Below are 17,756 nucleotides of genomic sequence, written 5' to 3'. Positions count from 1 at the left end.
TCGTCGCGTCTCCATCGTTTTCCTTCCCTGTTTGGAGTGGAGCATAAATAAAGCATTTTTAATATGCGCGTAAGCAGTTTTTCTTTTGCATACCCTAGACATTGGCAGCGGGCATATCGGCGTGATAGGGCAGGTGGGAAGGAAAAAAGGAGAGATAGAGAGAGATCTATATTACCCATTTGCATTATATAAGGAAACGTTACTTCAAACTTCCTTTATCTATCTATAGGGTATCTACTAGTTGAGTGAGTTATATAGTGTGTTTTGTTAGCATAGATGTCAACTCCCTCAGCTAAACCTTATCTGTCTATCTATATCTATGTATAACAAGTTATATGCCTACAGGGTATCTGCTAGTCGAGCACATCATATGCACAGCTATAGGTTCTGCATTTTCATTTGCCCTCTTTCTTGCTCCTCTTAACATTTCTCGTGATGTAGTTATCTTTTTATCCACAAGTTCTTGCCCAACAGGGCATTGCCAAGTCGCGCATACCCCATGCAAAAGCATCTTCACTTCTGCTCCTATTTTTTTGCGTGCGACATAGACGCCTCGCGTTGACTTGCCATTGATTTCGCTTGTTGGTTTTTCGCTCTGCTTTGGGACTTAGACTATAATATCGCGTATAGGATAGGCGTGCCTCCGCCATGCCCCTCCAGCCACCTGCTGGCACCGCCTGCCCTTACTTTGAGCTTTTGAGCAAGGATTTAATTTTATTACCTTGGTGCGTCTCCTGTTGACTTATTATGCTGATATGATTAAGTGGTTACGCGAGAGCTACTTGAAGTTTGGTTTCGGCTCGAGCCAGGAATGATGATAGGCAGGGGGATGGGGATGGGGGACTGGAGGCTATAGAGAAGTTGACTCAAGGGCTGGCGGTGGGCTTTTAAGATTAGGTTGGAGCCAAAATAGCGGAGAGCTTAGCTGGGCTGCCTACAAAAATGAAATTGGCTTTTGATTAAAAGGGAAGAAATAAATATGGAGCGAACATTTAGCTTTATCTAAACGAGCTCTTACTTATTGTTATCGCTATCGATCACCAGTTATCGATATATGACCGTTTATCATTCAGCCATGTGCGCTGACGGCTTCAGACCCATCTCTAACATGTAGCCAGCAAATGTTATCGTTTATCGTTTATCGACCCGCTGCAAACTTGTATTTAGCTGCACGTGTGGCTGGTTATTAAATTTCATTTTGATTTTTATTGAATTTAATTTTTCGCCAACTTTTTGTTCAAGCTGCGTTGCTCTGGATGAAGATATTGCCACACCCACACACACACACACCTTTCTATCCGAGGACAGAGCGAAGCTGAGGAAGAGGAAGAGAATGAAGTGGAGCTAGCAGCAGCAGCACTTAAAAATTTGTTGCCCTCAACTCTGGCAACAATTGATTGAAATTAGATGAGCTTTTCATAATACACAACTTACCTGTAGGTGTAGCTAAGCAGGTGTGCGTATGTGTGAGTGTGTGTGTGTGTGTGTGTGTGTGTGCATGTCCTTGTGCGTTTTTCCATTAAGATTCACTCCAGCCACCACTGCCTCCGCCCCCTCCCAGTTCCATCTACAGTTCCAGGCGGGCGTGGAAAAAACTTGGTCTAGTTCTTAGATCCTGGCGTCGAAGACAACGCTAATATCCTTTTTGCCGTCTGCCGGCTGTTCGCTGCCAAATTGGTTATTAAAAGAGTCAACTAGTTGCGGCTCAGAGCAAAGCCATAAATAAATTGAGTGCTGGTTAGGCCAAGGTAACTACCTCGAGGGGAGATGCCAACGATTTAACTTGAACAACTTTAAGAGTTTCCACTTCTCTCTCTCTCTCTCTCTCTCTCTCTCTCTCTCTCTCTTTCTTTGGAGTTTATTTGAAATTTTAGCAAACTTTTCCTTGCCCCGCCCCCAATTACCCAGCCCTTGAGCCAAAATTGTGCGCACATATGTACGTTGGCTCTGCTCTACGCATTTTCCATAAGCTACTCTCATTGCCACGCCCCTAGCCCCCGTCGAAAGGCGGCTTTGTGCAAATACCTCGGCAAGTTTAGGGCGCAGAGGCTTATAAAGAACTTGGCAGTGCGCAACAATTTCGCATGGCCAGAGTGCACTTATTTTTGGCAGCAAGCATCAATCATCATCTAAATGCATGAGCACAAACCGCAGAGCTGGCATGCCCGACTGTGGAATACCCTGTAGGAGTTGGAAAGTGTGTAAAAGCTGCATGGCGTTGCGTTATTAATTTCGTAATGAATCTCTTCAAATGAATTGTATTAAAATGGCTGAGGCGCCTATGCCTGACTAGAGTATACCCTGTCAAATCTGTATTTGTCTCTGTGTGATATTAACATGTGCATCGTCTCACTAAAAATACCCTGTAACAATTTGCAAAGCTGCCGAAATGGAGATCATTCATGCAGACCAATTTCTTGCTTCTACTTGACTGTGCATGAATACCCTGTACAAGTTTGAAAAGCTCTTGAATCCGAATAGGCTTTGCCTGTTCAAACCATTTCCTTTATGGTTTATATTTAAGATTGATTACAAGTGTCAATTATCGCATGCATAAGTGCTCTAATCGGCAGTTCCAGACTATAAAATACCCTGGAAATTGGTTTATTCAATTATCGCATGCAGAAGTGCTCTAATCGGCAGTTCCAGACTATAAAATACCCTGGAAATTGGTTTATTTATAATTTTAGAAAAACTTGCTCTAGATGTGGACTGAAAGCTGTCTTCATAGTACATAATACCCTGTAAGTGTTCAACTCAAACCTCTCCAACTTGCTTAACTAACTATTTTATTAGTCTGTTAAATGGACGAGCTCAATAAATCTATTAATGAGTGCTGGAAAAATCAGCTCCCAATAATGAGACACTGCAGAGCATAGGGAAGACAAAGGCGCAATTGTGGAGTGTGAGTGAGTCATAGATATAGGGGAAACGGGTCAAGGGGGAGGGACTGGGAAAGGACTGAAAGAGGGTGGGAGGCGGCAGGTTTATCTCAAGTCCAAATATGTTGGCTATTTCACATAAAGCTGCTTAGCCATGCGATAAGCTGTCGAACTGATTGGGCTAATTTGCGCAGTTACAAAGGACTGAAGAGGGCGGGACGAAGACCGGGGCGAGGACGAAGACGTTGGTGGGGGGAAGCATTCCCCTCAAGAGCAAGAAAAGAAAGAGGCAACAAATTCTCGCGATATTTTCGCTGCACGCGCATCTTAAGCTTTGACACTGCCCGCCCTTTGGGTGGCATTTGGATAGAGGCAGTCCCCCATTTTCCATCCCCCGCCCTCTCTCGCTCGCCATCTCCCTTTGCCCATGCTCCGATTCCCCAATGCTCAGTTCGCAATCTGCGAATCTGCGACTGGGACGCAGCTTCATTATTTCGCACTAATTAACGTTTTGCGACAAAAGGTGCGCTTATTTATTTTATTTTATTTATTTTTTTTTATTTTATTTTTATTTCTTAAACAATACCCTGCAGCCAGCTGGATTGTGGGGAGTATTGCAAATAGGATGGCATTCAAGAAAATATCCATTAAATAATTAAATTGCTTTCAATCTGTTGTTAAACTGAATGGTTGATTGATAAATTGATTGACTCTTAGTCTAATAGATTGACTGACTGATTAACAGAGCAATTGATTGAATGGATTCTTTACTGTGTGGTAGCAAATCGATCGACTTGGTAATAGGTGATTGATAAGCTGACTATTTTACTGATTGATTGACTGTAAGATTACAGATTACTGATTGAGCTGGCTGAATCACTAGTTGATTGACTGACTGATGGCTAGTTAATTGATTGCCTGATTGACAAATGACTGCTTAATGCCAGATTGATTGACTGATAGATGGACTAGTGACTGATCGGCTGATTGACTGATTGATCAACCGGTAAGGTTGACTGCATGCCTACCTAGCACACTATATGATGAGCTGATGATTGATCTATTGAGTGACTCATCACTATGCAGATCAATTGACTAATATATTGTCCCACCGATCTAGCTTGCCGATGGTTGATTGATCGATATCTTCATATGTGACACATAGAGACTGAGTCGAGAGTAGTTGCCAGTCGTTCAGGCCTGAGCTGCAAGTGCCATCCAGTTGCATCTACAGCTAGTGCCTCGATTGCAGTTGGCGTCACTTCAGAGGGGGCTTGGAGCATGTGGGGCGCGTTAATTGCTGTTTATGAGCGGGCTGGCCCAGTAATTAAACAATTTCTTTTCTGCTGCGAGTCAAGGGAGCCCAGTATTAAAAAGCTCCAAGTATCACATGGCTATATAAAGTCTCTGTGTGTATGTTTTTTCATGTATGTTTATGTGGAGTAAAAAAAAAGAATAGTTGCTTGATTCGATATACAAAGTGGGATAATGTACAAAATAAATTAGCATAGCTTGTTTGCCGGTGCGGGCGACAAATGGAATTTGAAATGAGTTCCGGATGGATCCCAGATGGCTGCCTTATGTTATGGATCATCTACGCTCCCTCGGCAGCATTCCGTTCAATGTAGAAGGGCACTCCGTCCGGCCTTTTGCACTTGTAGCGCAGCAGGCAGCACTCCGGGAAGGGCTTCGACGGATAGATGCGTTCGCCTCGATTGCATTTATCGATGCGAAGTTTGCCGCAGCTGCAGACGGATAGAGAGGAACAGAGAGGACCAAGATGGAAAGAGAAAGAGAATCATAATAAATAGATTAGATATACATATATAAGAGATTACATCATGAGAGATTAAAGTTGGTTAATATGCGTACGATGGAAACTTTAAGACTCTAATCAGACTTGATTGATAATATTTAATTCATTTCATTTCTTGATTGATACTGATTGACAATGAATGATCGAGGATGATGCTCCAAAATTTCTTTTATTTATTAGCTATGCCGGCTACGCGAATTCAAAGTGGATCTATGAGACATTGAACATTACAAGTTCCTAAAATGAATTGTATGAATTTGATCAATTGATTAATTGATTGAACTACATTGATTAACTGGACCAGTTTTTAATTGAAGCGCCTTCAATTAGTTGATTAATTTTCTGGCCTTCATTTCAACTGGCTCGAAAAAGAATATTTCAGCTCCATTGCCGTCTCGTTCTAATGCACGACGAAAATACATTCTGTTAATAGGCCTAGATGATATTGTAACTGGATGGAAATGATGTAATCGTGTCTCACAAATATTGAAGAGTTTTAATTAGAATATATGGAGTATGTACTACATAGCTCTGTTTGGCCTATCTTTCTATCTATCTCTTTCCATAAGTATTTAAAGTTGTGTCTTACTTCCTATACCATTGGCCTTCATGGGAACTCAAGCGATTCAGAAATGAGTTTATCGAAAATAAAGCTGAATAAACAGTGAAGTCTCCCAGATATATTCAGAGTTCTCTCTATGGACATATGATATATGGTACATATGGAGTATAGAATATATATTTATATATAGATAAATATATATGTATATCTATGTAGTAGTTAGTTTCCTTTTCTTATACTTCCTATATCATCTCTCTCTCTCTCTCTTGCTTAATCTAAAAAATTTCAGCTGAAAAGCTGTGACATATCCAAGCCTGGATTTTCGTATGCTAGCATATGGGGAAAATCTGTTGGCTATATAAGTAGTCTTCAATTGTAAAGTTTTTTTTTTGTGTGTTACCCTTTAGATAATCTTGAGAGCCTCTTGGCCCCATTTTCCTTTCGCATGTGCTTAGATTCTTTAAGAGAATGATATCAAACTTATCTCAATTGAAAAAAAATGGAAAAAAAAAAATCTCGATGGTTCCACATTTTGGTTCTTTTTCTTATACCACTGATTCGATGAGTTCTTCGAGTGCACTTCGAGTCTCTTTTCTTGTATCTCTGGATAGATAAGCTGAACGGGTTAAGCTATGTTGGCAGGCATATGGAAGACTTTTATCTTTCCTTCTTTCTTCCTTCTGCTACATGTTTCTTCTACATATACATATACTCGTTCCAGAGGAGTTTCAGTGTCTGCTAATTATTAATCAGAAGTCTGCTCTAAGCTCAATTCACAATGTTTTGACGATGCCTAATGCGCCGTCAGCCCCTTTCTTATCTGTGCGAAACATTTCGAATGTTTGTGTTTAGCTTGGTGTGAGTTACTGTGTGTGTGAGTGCGTGTGTATGTCAGGGTGTGTGAGTGTGCGTATTTGGCCCTGGCCAGACTCACCCCTCGATAAGTATGGAGCCATCCGCATTGCAAGTAAGCCGCTGACAGGGCGGAATGCCGTTGTTGATGCCCTCCGGCAGCAAATCGCCACGATAAATGCATTTGCCGGGATTAGCTAAACAGAGAGAGAGAGAGAGAGTGAGTGAATGAGTGAGAGAGAGTGTGGTTAGCTCAGGTAGAGCAACGCTCGTTCGCACCTTCGTCGATGGGTATGATAGCTCGGTAGCCCTCTGTTTTCGTAGCCAGCTGCAGGAGCAGCATGAGCCAGAGGCTTGTGAAGATCAGGCCGCTGCTGCGGCATCGATTGCTGGGACTGCTGCCTCTCGGCTTGGTGGAACGTTGCTCAGGCATTGCGACGCGTTTGTCGTTCGAAATGGCACTGGCGGCGACTGCTGGCTGACTCGCTTGTTCCACTTGGGCAACGGCTATCGAAATTTGTCATCGTCAATCGACATCGGCATCAGCATTTCTATTGTTGTTGTTCTTGCTGCCGCTGCTGCGAGTGACTTGGCTTTTGGCTTAGATTCATCAATTGGTTTGTTTTCGCCGCACCCTAACCACGGGGGGCGTCTCTGGCTGCTGATGCAGCGTGATACGCTCAGCTGGGCTGAGGTCCCAGCGGGAGGCATTCATCCGTGAATTGAGACGGAAACGTAAACATTTCCAGAAAAATAGTTCCAGAAAGATTCTTTTGTCTGCACAAATAAGGCAAGCGATGCACAAGTGGCATTCAATAAGTCAGCCAATCTTTCCCTCAATCAAGCCTATGGTTAATCAATCAATCAGATGGTTCGTTTTGGGTCTATAGTATGGCATTTATTCAATTACTCAGTCAAACAGTCTGTCGATCCATCAACATCAGCTAAACAATTTTCAGTCAATCAATCAATCAATTACCTCGCTGAGAATGTCATAGTTACGATGATTGAGTGCTCATTCCGTCAATCTTTTGACTTTATTAGCATTCACCTAATCAATCAGCTAGGCTAGCATGCAATCAATATGCTTCACTTTAAGGCTACGGCTAAACATCAATCAATCAATCAAGTAGTCCTTCAGTCAGTCAGTGAAAGTTATAAAAATGTATATTAATCCGAGTATTGCTTCTTCTTCAGCTAATCATTTCTTTGCGAAGCAGACTTTTCATTGCTCTTGTGATTGATTGATTGATGATACCTGCGCTTCACTTATTCCATAGGGTATTCGCTGTGCTGCTTCCAACTTGCTGTTCATTTGTTTGTTTTTGCTTTTTTGTGTTGATTATTATGTATTACTATTTAATTGAAGACGCTGCTGACAGCAACGCCCGCCACGCCCGCCCACGCCCCTTGCCCCAACACGCCTGCTTTGCGGGTCAGCGAGTTTATCACGCAGAAGCTCTCACTGTCTCTCTCTCTCTCTCTCTCGTTCTTTCGTTGTCTCATCATTTACAATTCGAGCTGTTGCTTTGCCACTGGGAATTTGTTATGTTTGTTTGGTAGTGTTTTTTATGTATTTTTTTTTAAAGAATTAAGCTGAGTATTTGTGTCGACATCCAATTGAAAGAGCTTCCGCTGCGATCGAACTTTGGCATCGGCTCTTTAACTATATATATAAATGTATAAGTTGAGTACTTAGCTGAGCTTAAAGTTAGACACATTTAATAGAGCTTGAACAGGGCAGCTTTCGAAAGCTCTTGACGGGTCTGCTCGACTAAACGATGCCACTGAGCCGGCGATTGCAAAATGCATTTGGAGCGATATGAAAATGGACCAAGGCCCTAGAGTTTGTGTGGAATGGGAAAGGTAGAATACGACTCAATGCTTATCGATTTCAAATTTGATTTGTATTACTCATAGATCTAAAAATTTGGAATACTTAACACAGCATATAGAGTATCAATATGATACTCAAAGTAGAAGTAGTAGTCGTAGTAGTCAAACGAAAAGTATCCATATTTAAACAGAACTTAAGCAATAGCTTATCAATATATCGATTGTTAATTGAAAACATTTTATACTTCAATATATAAGAGGCATTCATATTGAATATATGAATCGGAAGTAATGAAAATTCTGATATTGTAAAATCTCTGTCCTATCGATAAATATCGATATCACCTACGCTGAGTGCTGCTGGCATTCAGCATAGTTTTAGTCTTAGCTAATAGATAGTAGTATTAATATACTTAAATCAGCCATCGATAACACTTATCGATATACCGCATGAACCCCAAGTCGTTGCTGCTGTAAAGTTGCTCAAGTTTTTCCTATTGTAAATTAATGAAATGCATTCGCTCGGGTTAAGCCAACTGGCAGGGAGACTCGCACATCCGACACACGCACAGACAAGTGTTGCGGCAAGTTGTGCAATTGAATAGACATGTCAAGGAGAGAGCGAGAGAGAGCGAGAGAGAGCGAGAGAGAGAGAGAGAGAGAGAGAGAGAGAGAGGGAGTGTGGGTGTGTAGAAAGTTGAGCTGCGAAGAAAATTGAAGCAAATGTTTATCCTGCTGGCTATTAAATTTTTAATCAAGTTAAAGTGTTGCCAAACACTTCATTCAGCCCGTCAGACACACACACACACACACACACAGGGTGCTCCTTTGAGTGTGTGTAAGACATGCATCGCCTGTGTTTGGGCTGCGTGTTAGTTATGCATTCATTCATTCATACAGTTAGACATTCATTCAGCGACCTTCATTTCGTTTCATTGCGCTTTCTTGCAACTTGGCCGTTGCATATGCCACGCCTCCCCTATGTAGTACTTCGCCCCTTCTGCCACTACCTTTGCCACATCTTTTTATGACTTCATGAATTCACTTGTTCACTCCGGCTCCTGCTCTGGCTTTGGCTTTGGCTTCGGGTCTAGCTCTGGCTTCTGCTTCCACAATTGTGGTAAATTAAATGCAAATAAATTGTCAACTGCAGTTAAATAAATTTTTAATTTATTACACAGTGGATGCCAGTGTCTCTGGCTGTGACTGTCATTGTGACTCTCCCAGTGACTGCGACTGTGACTATGACTGTGCACTAAAGTTTTGATGGGCTCGCCTTGAGGTGTAACTGCACATGCGGCAGATTGCCAGTTATTCGCTCATAAAGTCAGGAAACTCATGTGGAATGCAGCTGCAGACTGAGTAGCCTTGCTTAGTTGATCGATAGCATGTGCTATCGATAAATGTCTATGGCTGATATGCACATAAAACTCATTGTGTTGCTTTGCCAGCAAACAAGAATATCGATAAATGGTTATCAATGAGATATGCACTATTTAGGGGTAAACGTTGTTAATAGGTGCTATCGATAATTTGTGATATCGATTAACCGTTATAATACTCATTGCCATTAATGAACTTACACTACTACCACCGAGCATGAAATGACAGCGATAAACTGTTATCGATTAATATGTGTCTGCTAAATGTATCGAAATAGCATGGTATATCGAATGATTCTCGGTAATATTGTTCAGCAATACTTGTTTATCGTAATATCGATTAAGACAAACGAAAATCCATATGAATGTACACTTATCGATAATCACAAAAGTCAACCATCGACATCAATTTAAATTATCGATGTATGACCATGCCTTAATTTAGTGAGATCTAAATTAAGAAACACACATTCCCGAGTGCGTTGACTGCGAGCCTCAGTTCGTAGCCGCTTGGCTCAGCCAGAGAGCAAAGAGAGAGATAGAGAGAGATAGTGGGAGAGCGATAGAGATAGAGTGTGGGAGAGGGACGATGCTAAGCTAATTCACAGTTGATTATCTAAATTAGCAAAATGAGTGACAGGCAAAACAGGCAAACGAGAAACGAGTGAGAAACGCAAAGCGCGCAGCCGAAAGACGAAAATACTCGCTCACTCAAATTGAATAGGTTGATGAATGAGGACCGAAAACAAAATATATATACATGCTATATATGTTGCTATATAGCAACAGCCCGAGAGTCGGGTATGAACGACTGACACTACCTCTCGAGCAGGAGGGTGCAAATTGTAGACTTCGTATTGATATAATGAGCGGAAGTTGTACTCCAGCTGGGATTGTATATGTCCAATTGGACCTACATAGTCTAATTGGGCAAGATTTTCTCTTGGCAACACGAAGTCTTTGGTAAGCTTCTCTTTTCCCTCATCCGGCTGTGACTTAAATGGAAAGCAAAATCAATCTACCCCATGCCTATGCCACATGCTTGCGGGGTATTTATAATGCTCGCACAAAAACAGAGCGTATAGAGAGGTAAAATAAAAGAGAAAAAACATGGAAAAGAATCAAATGAAAATAGAGACGGGCAAAGCCGCACAACCGTGGAGCAGCTCAGCAGTTGGGGAGCCAAAACAAATTCACTTTTTCAGACAATGTATTCAGTGCAGGGGCGACATTCGCAGCAGCAACGAAAGCGACAGCCATAGCACACATACACACACACACACACACACACATAGCGTCGCACACACACACATACATATATATATATAGTCGCGCACACTCACACGCACACCTGCACACACACACACACACAAACACACACATAGACAGGGGGCGCCACCTGAAGAAAGTGCAGCCAGGCTTTGTCATCGGCTTCGAGCTAGAAACAAGAAACGTCAACGGCTCCGCCCAGAGCAAATCAAATCGCATCAAATCGCATCAAATCGAATCGAGCCGCGCGCGCCACGCCCCTAGTAGAAAGGGAAATATGGGCAGAGTGCTGAGCTACGTCTTCATAGTCAGCTCGCTGATATTGTGGTACCTGCTGCTCTTTGGCAGCTCGAGCGCGGGCGTCGAGGCCACCAACGGCCACGGAATGCAGTTGGAGGGACGCGACTTTCATCACCATGGCGGCAGCCATCACATAAGACGTAAGTGCCAGCACCACATCCCTCCGCTTCACTCCACTCCACTCCATTCTACTCCACACTACTCCACTCTACTCCCGTGCAGGCAACATCAATCACTGCTGGCGCCGCTACGATGGCTACAATCTACAGAACACCATTGTCAACAAGAAGGAGCAGCTGAAGAAACCATATGGCATTCTGTGCAACTTCAAGTGCACCTGGTTCTTTACAATCAGGTAAGCAATCGATACTCTGACCACCCCCAGCCCCAGCACCAATGTCCGTCATTGACCACCTAATCCCCCCTCCCTCATGCCACTAACTATTTGAGATGAAAACGTGACAAGTGAAACGCTTTATAAGGAAATAGTGTCATATGCGATGGTTATCGATATCAATATATCGATTCTACAGAAAGTGCTATAGAGAGCGATCGATATAAATATTTTTTGTGAAGAATTATTCTTAGCTTGTGCTGTATTTCATTCAATTTTGCATAAGACTCGTAAGACTTTTCAATTACAGCCAACAAGAGACTTATCGATTGTTATCGATGGACATTTGCGTTTAATTTACAGTGATACAAATCGTTCTTTCTGTGTTAAAGCCTTAACACTTTTTATTCAATCGATCGACATTTATTATCGATCTTTTTATATAAGTCTGTCTGAAATTTAAGATGAGTCCCATCTATAATTTGGATATATGATGAGAAGCCTGATGCAATGCATGTGTATTAGATACTCATTCGAAAGCCGTTCAGCTCCCAGATCTACGAGTCAAGCACAATTTAAATTATATTTTCTTCCAGCTTTAAGTAGCTCACGCGTGTCACGACCTGCTGTCCTGGCTAGAGGGCCATAACTAGCTTAGCTCCTTTACAATTGCTACTTTTTGCTTCGCAAAGCGAAATTCAATTTCTATTTTATAATATTGCTTCATACCTCTTTTACTCACGCTCTCTTCTCTTTCTCCTTCCCTGGTTCTGCCTCTGCCTCCTTCTCGTTCTCGTTGCAGTTATCCCACTTGCGAATTCATCTACGACTACAAGTTATCCTGCGTTTTGTTCACTTCACTGCCCGACTGCACGAACGTCAAGTGCACGCTCTTAAACTATTTCAGCTAGACAAAAGGCAAATACCGAGTGCCGACCGGGTGTATGCGCACTCACATGCAGCTCTCTATATACATATATATATAGCTAATTATTGTATTTCTAGTTCAAAGTGCTCCTTAATCTTAACTTTTTTTTTCTTTTTTTTTTTTTTTAAGTTAACTTTTATGCTTAAAATAAATTTTAGTTAATTTTATATGAATTACGTACAGAGTGGAAAAAAATACGTTCATATTTAAAAAACTTCGTGTTTGTGTTTTATTTATAGTCCAAGATTTAAAGTTTGGAAAAATTTACAAAACTAAAGTTTCTAGAAGAGTTCGGCAGAATTTAATTAATTTCAGATTATATTTCTAATGGTATACCATAATTTGGGTATAGTTTATTGTAGATATGTTTCATATATTTGTCAGTTCGATGGAGAATGTGACGAGATCCAAACAGATTTAGTAGATGAATCGTAGCAGCTTGGTTAACTCGGTTTCTGAGTGCTGATATGCCAGATATCTCAGTTTTCTAGAGATTTCCCTATATCTAGAGAATACGAATAAGTTTCCGTAGTAGGCAGATCAAATGGGTATCTATAAACATCATCAGATATGCTAAATATCTCTGTTTTCTAGAGATCTCTCGACATCTAGAGAACACGAATAAGTTTCCGTAGTAGGCAGATCAAATGGGTATCCATAAACATCATCAGTATCTGAGTCTGTGCACACTATATACTCATCCAAGGCGTATGTATTGGAATAGAATTAAGTATATGTACGTATATATGAAGAATGACAGCTATAATTATATCAGATCTCCTTAATAGATATGTGTGAATCCATCTATGTCCCAGGGCGCCATTTGCAGGTGCATCGCATCTATTCAATTTTCCAATTGAATGTGAGTGCGTTGCATGTTTACAGCGTGCCTCAGTTAAAGCTGATGTTTGAGTGTGTGAATTGATTCGCAGCGATTCGATTGTTGATTCAGTTCGGGACCTGTGAATACTGCGAGTGCAGCCTGAATGGTGGCAGCAACAGCCAACAGGAACAACAACGAGAACAAGAACAATCCTTGATAACTACAGCGACGTGTCTAGCATCGCAATATAGCTAGCGGATTGCGTATACGCCACGTGTGCTGCGTGCACTCATTCACTCCAGCAAGCGCGCACACAGACACACAGACACACAGACACACACACACGCACGCACGCAGAGCACACACATTCACTTCGCAGCTGAGTGGCCCATTAAAGTTGCACTCTGAGCTCTTTTCTAGTTTTTCTTCCATTTCTTGTTAGCTCTCAAGTCGATTTTGCACTTCATCTGTTGGCAAAAGACGTGGCCAAAAGGCCATGGCAGCTATCAATGCTGCTACACAAGTGCCACGCCCCATTTGGCGAGCGAGTCAAGGCTGGCCGAAAAAACTATTCGCAATTTTTTGCCACGAAAAATGTGCACCAAAGTTGGGTCTAAGGCATACAGCAAATAGATCTACAGAAATAGATCTAGATCAGAATTTGATTCAAGGTCGATAAAAATAGATAAACATCGATTGGGTTTTCTGATCAAAAGTCGAAAAATTTAAGAACTATCACCAAAGTTGAGTCTAAGGCATATAACACTTAGAAAGAAAGGTAGATAAAAATCGATAAATATCGGCTGAGTTTTTTTTATCAAAAGTCGAAAACTAAAAGAGCTATCACCATAGTTGGGTTTCAGGCAAATAGCACATAGAAATATATCTAGATCTGAATTTGATTCGAGGTCGATAAAAATCGATAAATATCGGATGGGCGTTCTGATCAAGAGACGAAAACTAGCTAGCAACTTCGCAGTTGGCCTACATCACATGCGATGCTTAATAAAGACAAGAAATATTTTCTTTTTTTAATACCTCTTCTATTGCATTAGAGTATCAGCCAGTCACATATTTGCCACCAGCTCAGCTCCTGCGTTTTTTTAGCAGTAAACAAATTTGAAACACTTTGTTAGACGCGTCAGCTATAGCAGCTATACCTATACATATATATTTAGGGGCAGGTGGTTCGAGCTTCCCCCGTCCCCCGCTCCTCGCCTGTGCCGCTTACCTGTGCAAACAGCCGCAAATAAATCGTTCGACATTTATAAGCCAGTCAAAGTTATGCTGAAATTTGTGTATTACGTGGCAAAGGGCTGGCCTGGGTGACAGTAGTTGGAAGCGGGGGATGGGGGCTGCCGCGCTGCGGGCGTGGCTGGACAGGTGCTCTGTGTGTGGGTGTGTATGTGTGTGTGCCTTTGACGCCGGCCTCAAAGTCAGGCTAAAAATAAGATAAATTGTGTGGCTGTAGTCAATGGAGCTGTTAACTTACGCACCTGCTACTCCCATAGAGCGGGCTTAATGTGGAAGTGGAAGTGGACGTGGACGTGGATACGGATGTGAGAGTGGACTGGGAAGTGCAAGGGTTGCGATTGATTCGCAGAGCCAAAACAGAGTCGCCCTGCCACCCGCTCAGCTGCTGGGCATCCACATTGCCCTGCAAACAGTTTCCATTTCCATTTTCGCTTTGTTGTTTCGCATTGCGTAGTTCGCAGTTTTTATTTTATTGTGTTTTGTTTTGTTTTTGGGGTCGCACTTTAATGGAATCAAACGAAATGACATTGATCGCTGAAGGCCATCCAACCGCCCACACACACACACACACACATGCACACACACACACATGCACACATATGTACACTCTGCAGCCTGCTTCAAGCGAAGATCAACAGCAATGCGAACGCACTTCCACATGTATTTGTTTCCATATACCCCAATTCGACACCCTAGACGCATTATAAGTGTGTCAGCGGGGTATATAGGATTGGATGCAGGCGTGTGTAGGATGTTATGGAATGTGTGAGCTTTCTCTGACAGCGATTGCTATTCATATATGGGTTGTTCATATTCGAGGGACTCGCCTGGCAGCCCAGCCCTATAATACTAATAACCTTGTCTTGGTATCTATCTTTCGAGCTAGATACTAATTTACTTTTAGCAGACCTAAACAGTAAGGAGGGCCATAGTCTACAGGGTATCTGATGGTCAGGCAGAGTCAGTCCTGGCAGTCTTGCTTGTTGTATCTGCATCTATCGCCGTAGCCGTATCTGTATCTGGGATTTGGGTCGTGGTCGTTGTGCGTTGATTGGGCTTGTTAGATTGTTTAGATGGATGCGTTTATTGTTGGGCGGGCGCGCGCGTTCGCATTGCCGGACTTCACTTTCAATGCTGATTGGCAAATTACAGCAATTTCTGAATGAAATTAGATTATTTCGAAATAGTTATAAACAAATTAATTGCGCATTACGCACCGCGACTGTCGTCCCCTCCACTGCAATTTCAACTGCAAAAAAGAGAGAGAAACAAAATGTGCAGCAAAAGTGCGTGCAAAGTATGTGAGCGATGCATGGGCCCCAGTGATTTGCTCTTTGCTTTTCGGCTGAGGCGAAAGAACTTTGCAGCAAGTAAATTCCAAAATGAACATTCACTTTGTAGCTCCAGTCGATGAATTCCACAAGGGCAGCAGAATAAGTCAAATTCTAATCCAGCAACTTGTAAATGCCTCAAGTCTACTTGAGTCTGGTGTCGGTGCGAGGGAGCTGTGCGAGTGTGTTGGGAATTTGAAGTGAAATTCACATTGTGATTGACAAAGCGCAAATGCTTTTTATAAATAGCACAATAAAGTATCCACAAATTATGAGAAACAGCTCGGGCAGCCATTCGCCGCTTAAGTTGACAGCCAACCTGACAGAAAGCGAGACAGTCGGACAGCTGGATTCCTGACTGATTGACGCAGCAACAGAAAAGGTGTCAACAGCTCCATCAGATGCGAGCAGCAATTGAGATGGAGATACAAATGCAGATACATTGATTGAGACGTCGAGATGTGGGTAAATAACAGATACAGATACAGATACAGATAAAGATACAGATACAGATACAGATACAGATACAGATACAGATACAGATACAGATACAGATACAGATACAGATACAGATACAGATACAGATACAGATACAGATACAGATACAGATACAGATACAGATACAGATACAGATACAGATACAGATACAGATACAGATACAGATACAGATACAGATACAGATACAGATACAGATACAGATACAGATACAGATACAGATACAGATACAGATACAGATACAGATACAGATACAGATACAGATACAGATACAGATACAGATACAGATACAGATACAGATACAGATACAGATACAGATACAGATACAGAAACAGATACAGATACAGATACAGATACAGATACAGATAAAGATACAGATACAGATACAGATACAGATACAGATACAGATACAGATACAGATACAGATACAGATACAGATACAGATACAGATACAGATACAGATACAGATACAGATACAGATAAAGATACAGATACAGATACAGATACAGATACAGATACAGATACAGATACAGATACAGATACAGATACAGATACAGATACAGATACAGATACAGATACAGATACAGATACAGATACAGATACAGATACAGATACAGATACAGATACAGATACAGATACAGATACAGATACAGATACAGATACAGATACAGATACAGATACAGATACAGATACAGATACAGATACAGATACAGATAAAGATACAGATACAGATACAGATACAGATACAGATACAGATACAGATACAGATACAGATACAGATACAGATACAGATACAGATACAGATACAGATACAGATACAGATACAGATACAGATACAGATACAGATACAGATACAGATACAGATACAGATACAGATACAGATACAGATACAGATACAGATACAGATACAGATACAGATACAGATACAGATACAGATACAGATACAGATACAGATACAGATACAGATACAGATACAGATACAGATACAGATACAGATACAGATACAGATACAGATACAGATACAGATACAGATACAGATACAGATACAGATACAGATACAGATACAGATACAGATACAGATACAGATACAGATACAGATACAGATACAGATACAGATACAGATACAGATACAGATACAGATACAGATACAGATACAGATACAGATACAGATACAGATACAGATACAGATACAGATACAGATACAGATACAGATACAGATACAGATACAGATACAGATACAGATACAGATACAGATACAGATACAGATACAGATACAGATACAGATACAGATACAGATACAGATACAGATACAGATACAGATACAGATACAGATACAGATACAGATACAGATACAGATACAGATACAGATACAGATACAGATACAGATACAGATACAGATACAGATACAGATACAGATACAGATACAGATACAGATACAGATACAGATACAGATACAGATACAGATACAGATACAGATACAGATACAGATACAGATACAGATACAGATACAGATACAGATACAGATACAGATACAAATACAGATACAGATACAGATACAGATACAGATACAGAGCTTAGGGCTGAGGCGTGGGCATACTCTGGGCACTGGGTATTGCAGTTAGTCATAGATACTCACACTTACTCACAGCTATTCACAGATACTTACACATACAGTGACACACTCGGCTCTCG

At 41.3% G+C, this 17,756-nt stretch overlaps 2 protein-coding genes across 2 annotated transcripts; one reads left to right on the top strand and one right to left on the bottom strand.

Moving 5' to 3' along the window:
* Window positions 1–4,296: 4,296 nt before the first annotated feature.
* On the bottom strand, window positions 4,297–6,598 carry LOC6585691. The gene is made up of 3 exons (XM_002011283.4): window positions 6,392–6,598; window positions 6,195–6,309; window positions 4,297–4,627 (listed from the first exon to the last, which is right to left on the bottom strand). Exons 1-3 carry the CDS (start codon window positions 6,543–6,545, stop codon window positions 4,477–4,479), a joined length of 420 nt encoding a protein of 139 aa, XP_002011319.1. The 5' UTR covers window positions 6,546–6,598; the 3' UTR covers window positions 4,297–4,476.
* A 4,046-nt stretch (window positions 6,599–10,644) lies between these two features.
* LOC6585692 lies at window positions 10,645–12,295 on the top strand. The gene is made up of 3 exons (XM_002011284.4): window positions 10,645–11,039; window positions 11,122–11,254; window positions 12,036–12,295. Exons 1-3 carry the CDS (start codon window positions 10,877–10,879, stop codon window positions 12,142–12,144), a joined length of 405 nt encoding a protein of 134 aa, XP_002011320.1. The 5' UTR covers window positions 10,645–10,876; the 3' UTR covers window positions 12,145–12,295.
* The last annotated feature ends 5,461 nt before the right edge of the window (window positions 12,296–17,756 follow it).

The sequence above is a fragment of the Drosophila mojavensis genome, unplaced genomic scaffold (genome assembly GCF_018153725.1).
Source record: "Drosophila mojavensis isolate 15081-1352.22 unplaced genomic scaffold, ASM1815372v1 contig_136, whole genome shotgun sequence".
Lineage (NCBI taxonomy): Eukaryota > Metazoa > Arthropoda > Insecta > Diptera > Drosophilidae > Drosophila > Drosophila mojavensis.
The sequence above is the reverse complement of the archived record's forward strand: the minus strand, read 5'-3'. Positions and strand labels throughout refer to the sequence as shown.

Excerpts from the sequence above, each read along its gene's own strand:
- LOC6585691 (XM_002011283.4), bottom strand. The coding sequence starts at position 6,545 with ATGCCTGAGCAACGTTCCACCAAGCCGAGAGGCAGCAGTCCCAGCAAT. Across the intron at positions 6,310-6,391 it reads TATCATACCCATCGACGAAG|CTAATCCCGGCAAATGCATT; the intron begins GTGCGAACGAGC and ends CTCTCTGTTTAG. Across the intron at positions 4,628-6,194 it reads GGCTCCATACTTATCGAGGG|CTGCGGCAAACTTCGCATCG; the intron begins GTGAGTCTGGCC and ends ATCCGTCTGCAG.
- LOC6585692 (XM_002011284.4), top strand. The coding sequence starts at position 10,877 with ATGGGCAGAGTGCTGAGCTACGTCTTCATAGTCAGCTCGCTGATATTG. Across the intron at positions 11,040-11,121 it reads CGGCAGCCATCACATAAGAC|GCAACATCAATCACTGCTGG; the intron begins GTAAGTGCCAGC and ends ACTCCCGTGCAG. Across the intron at positions 11,255-12,035 it reads ACCTGGTTCTTTACAATCAG|TTATCCCACTTGCGAATTCA; the intron begins GTAAGCAATCGA and ends TTCTCGTTGCAG.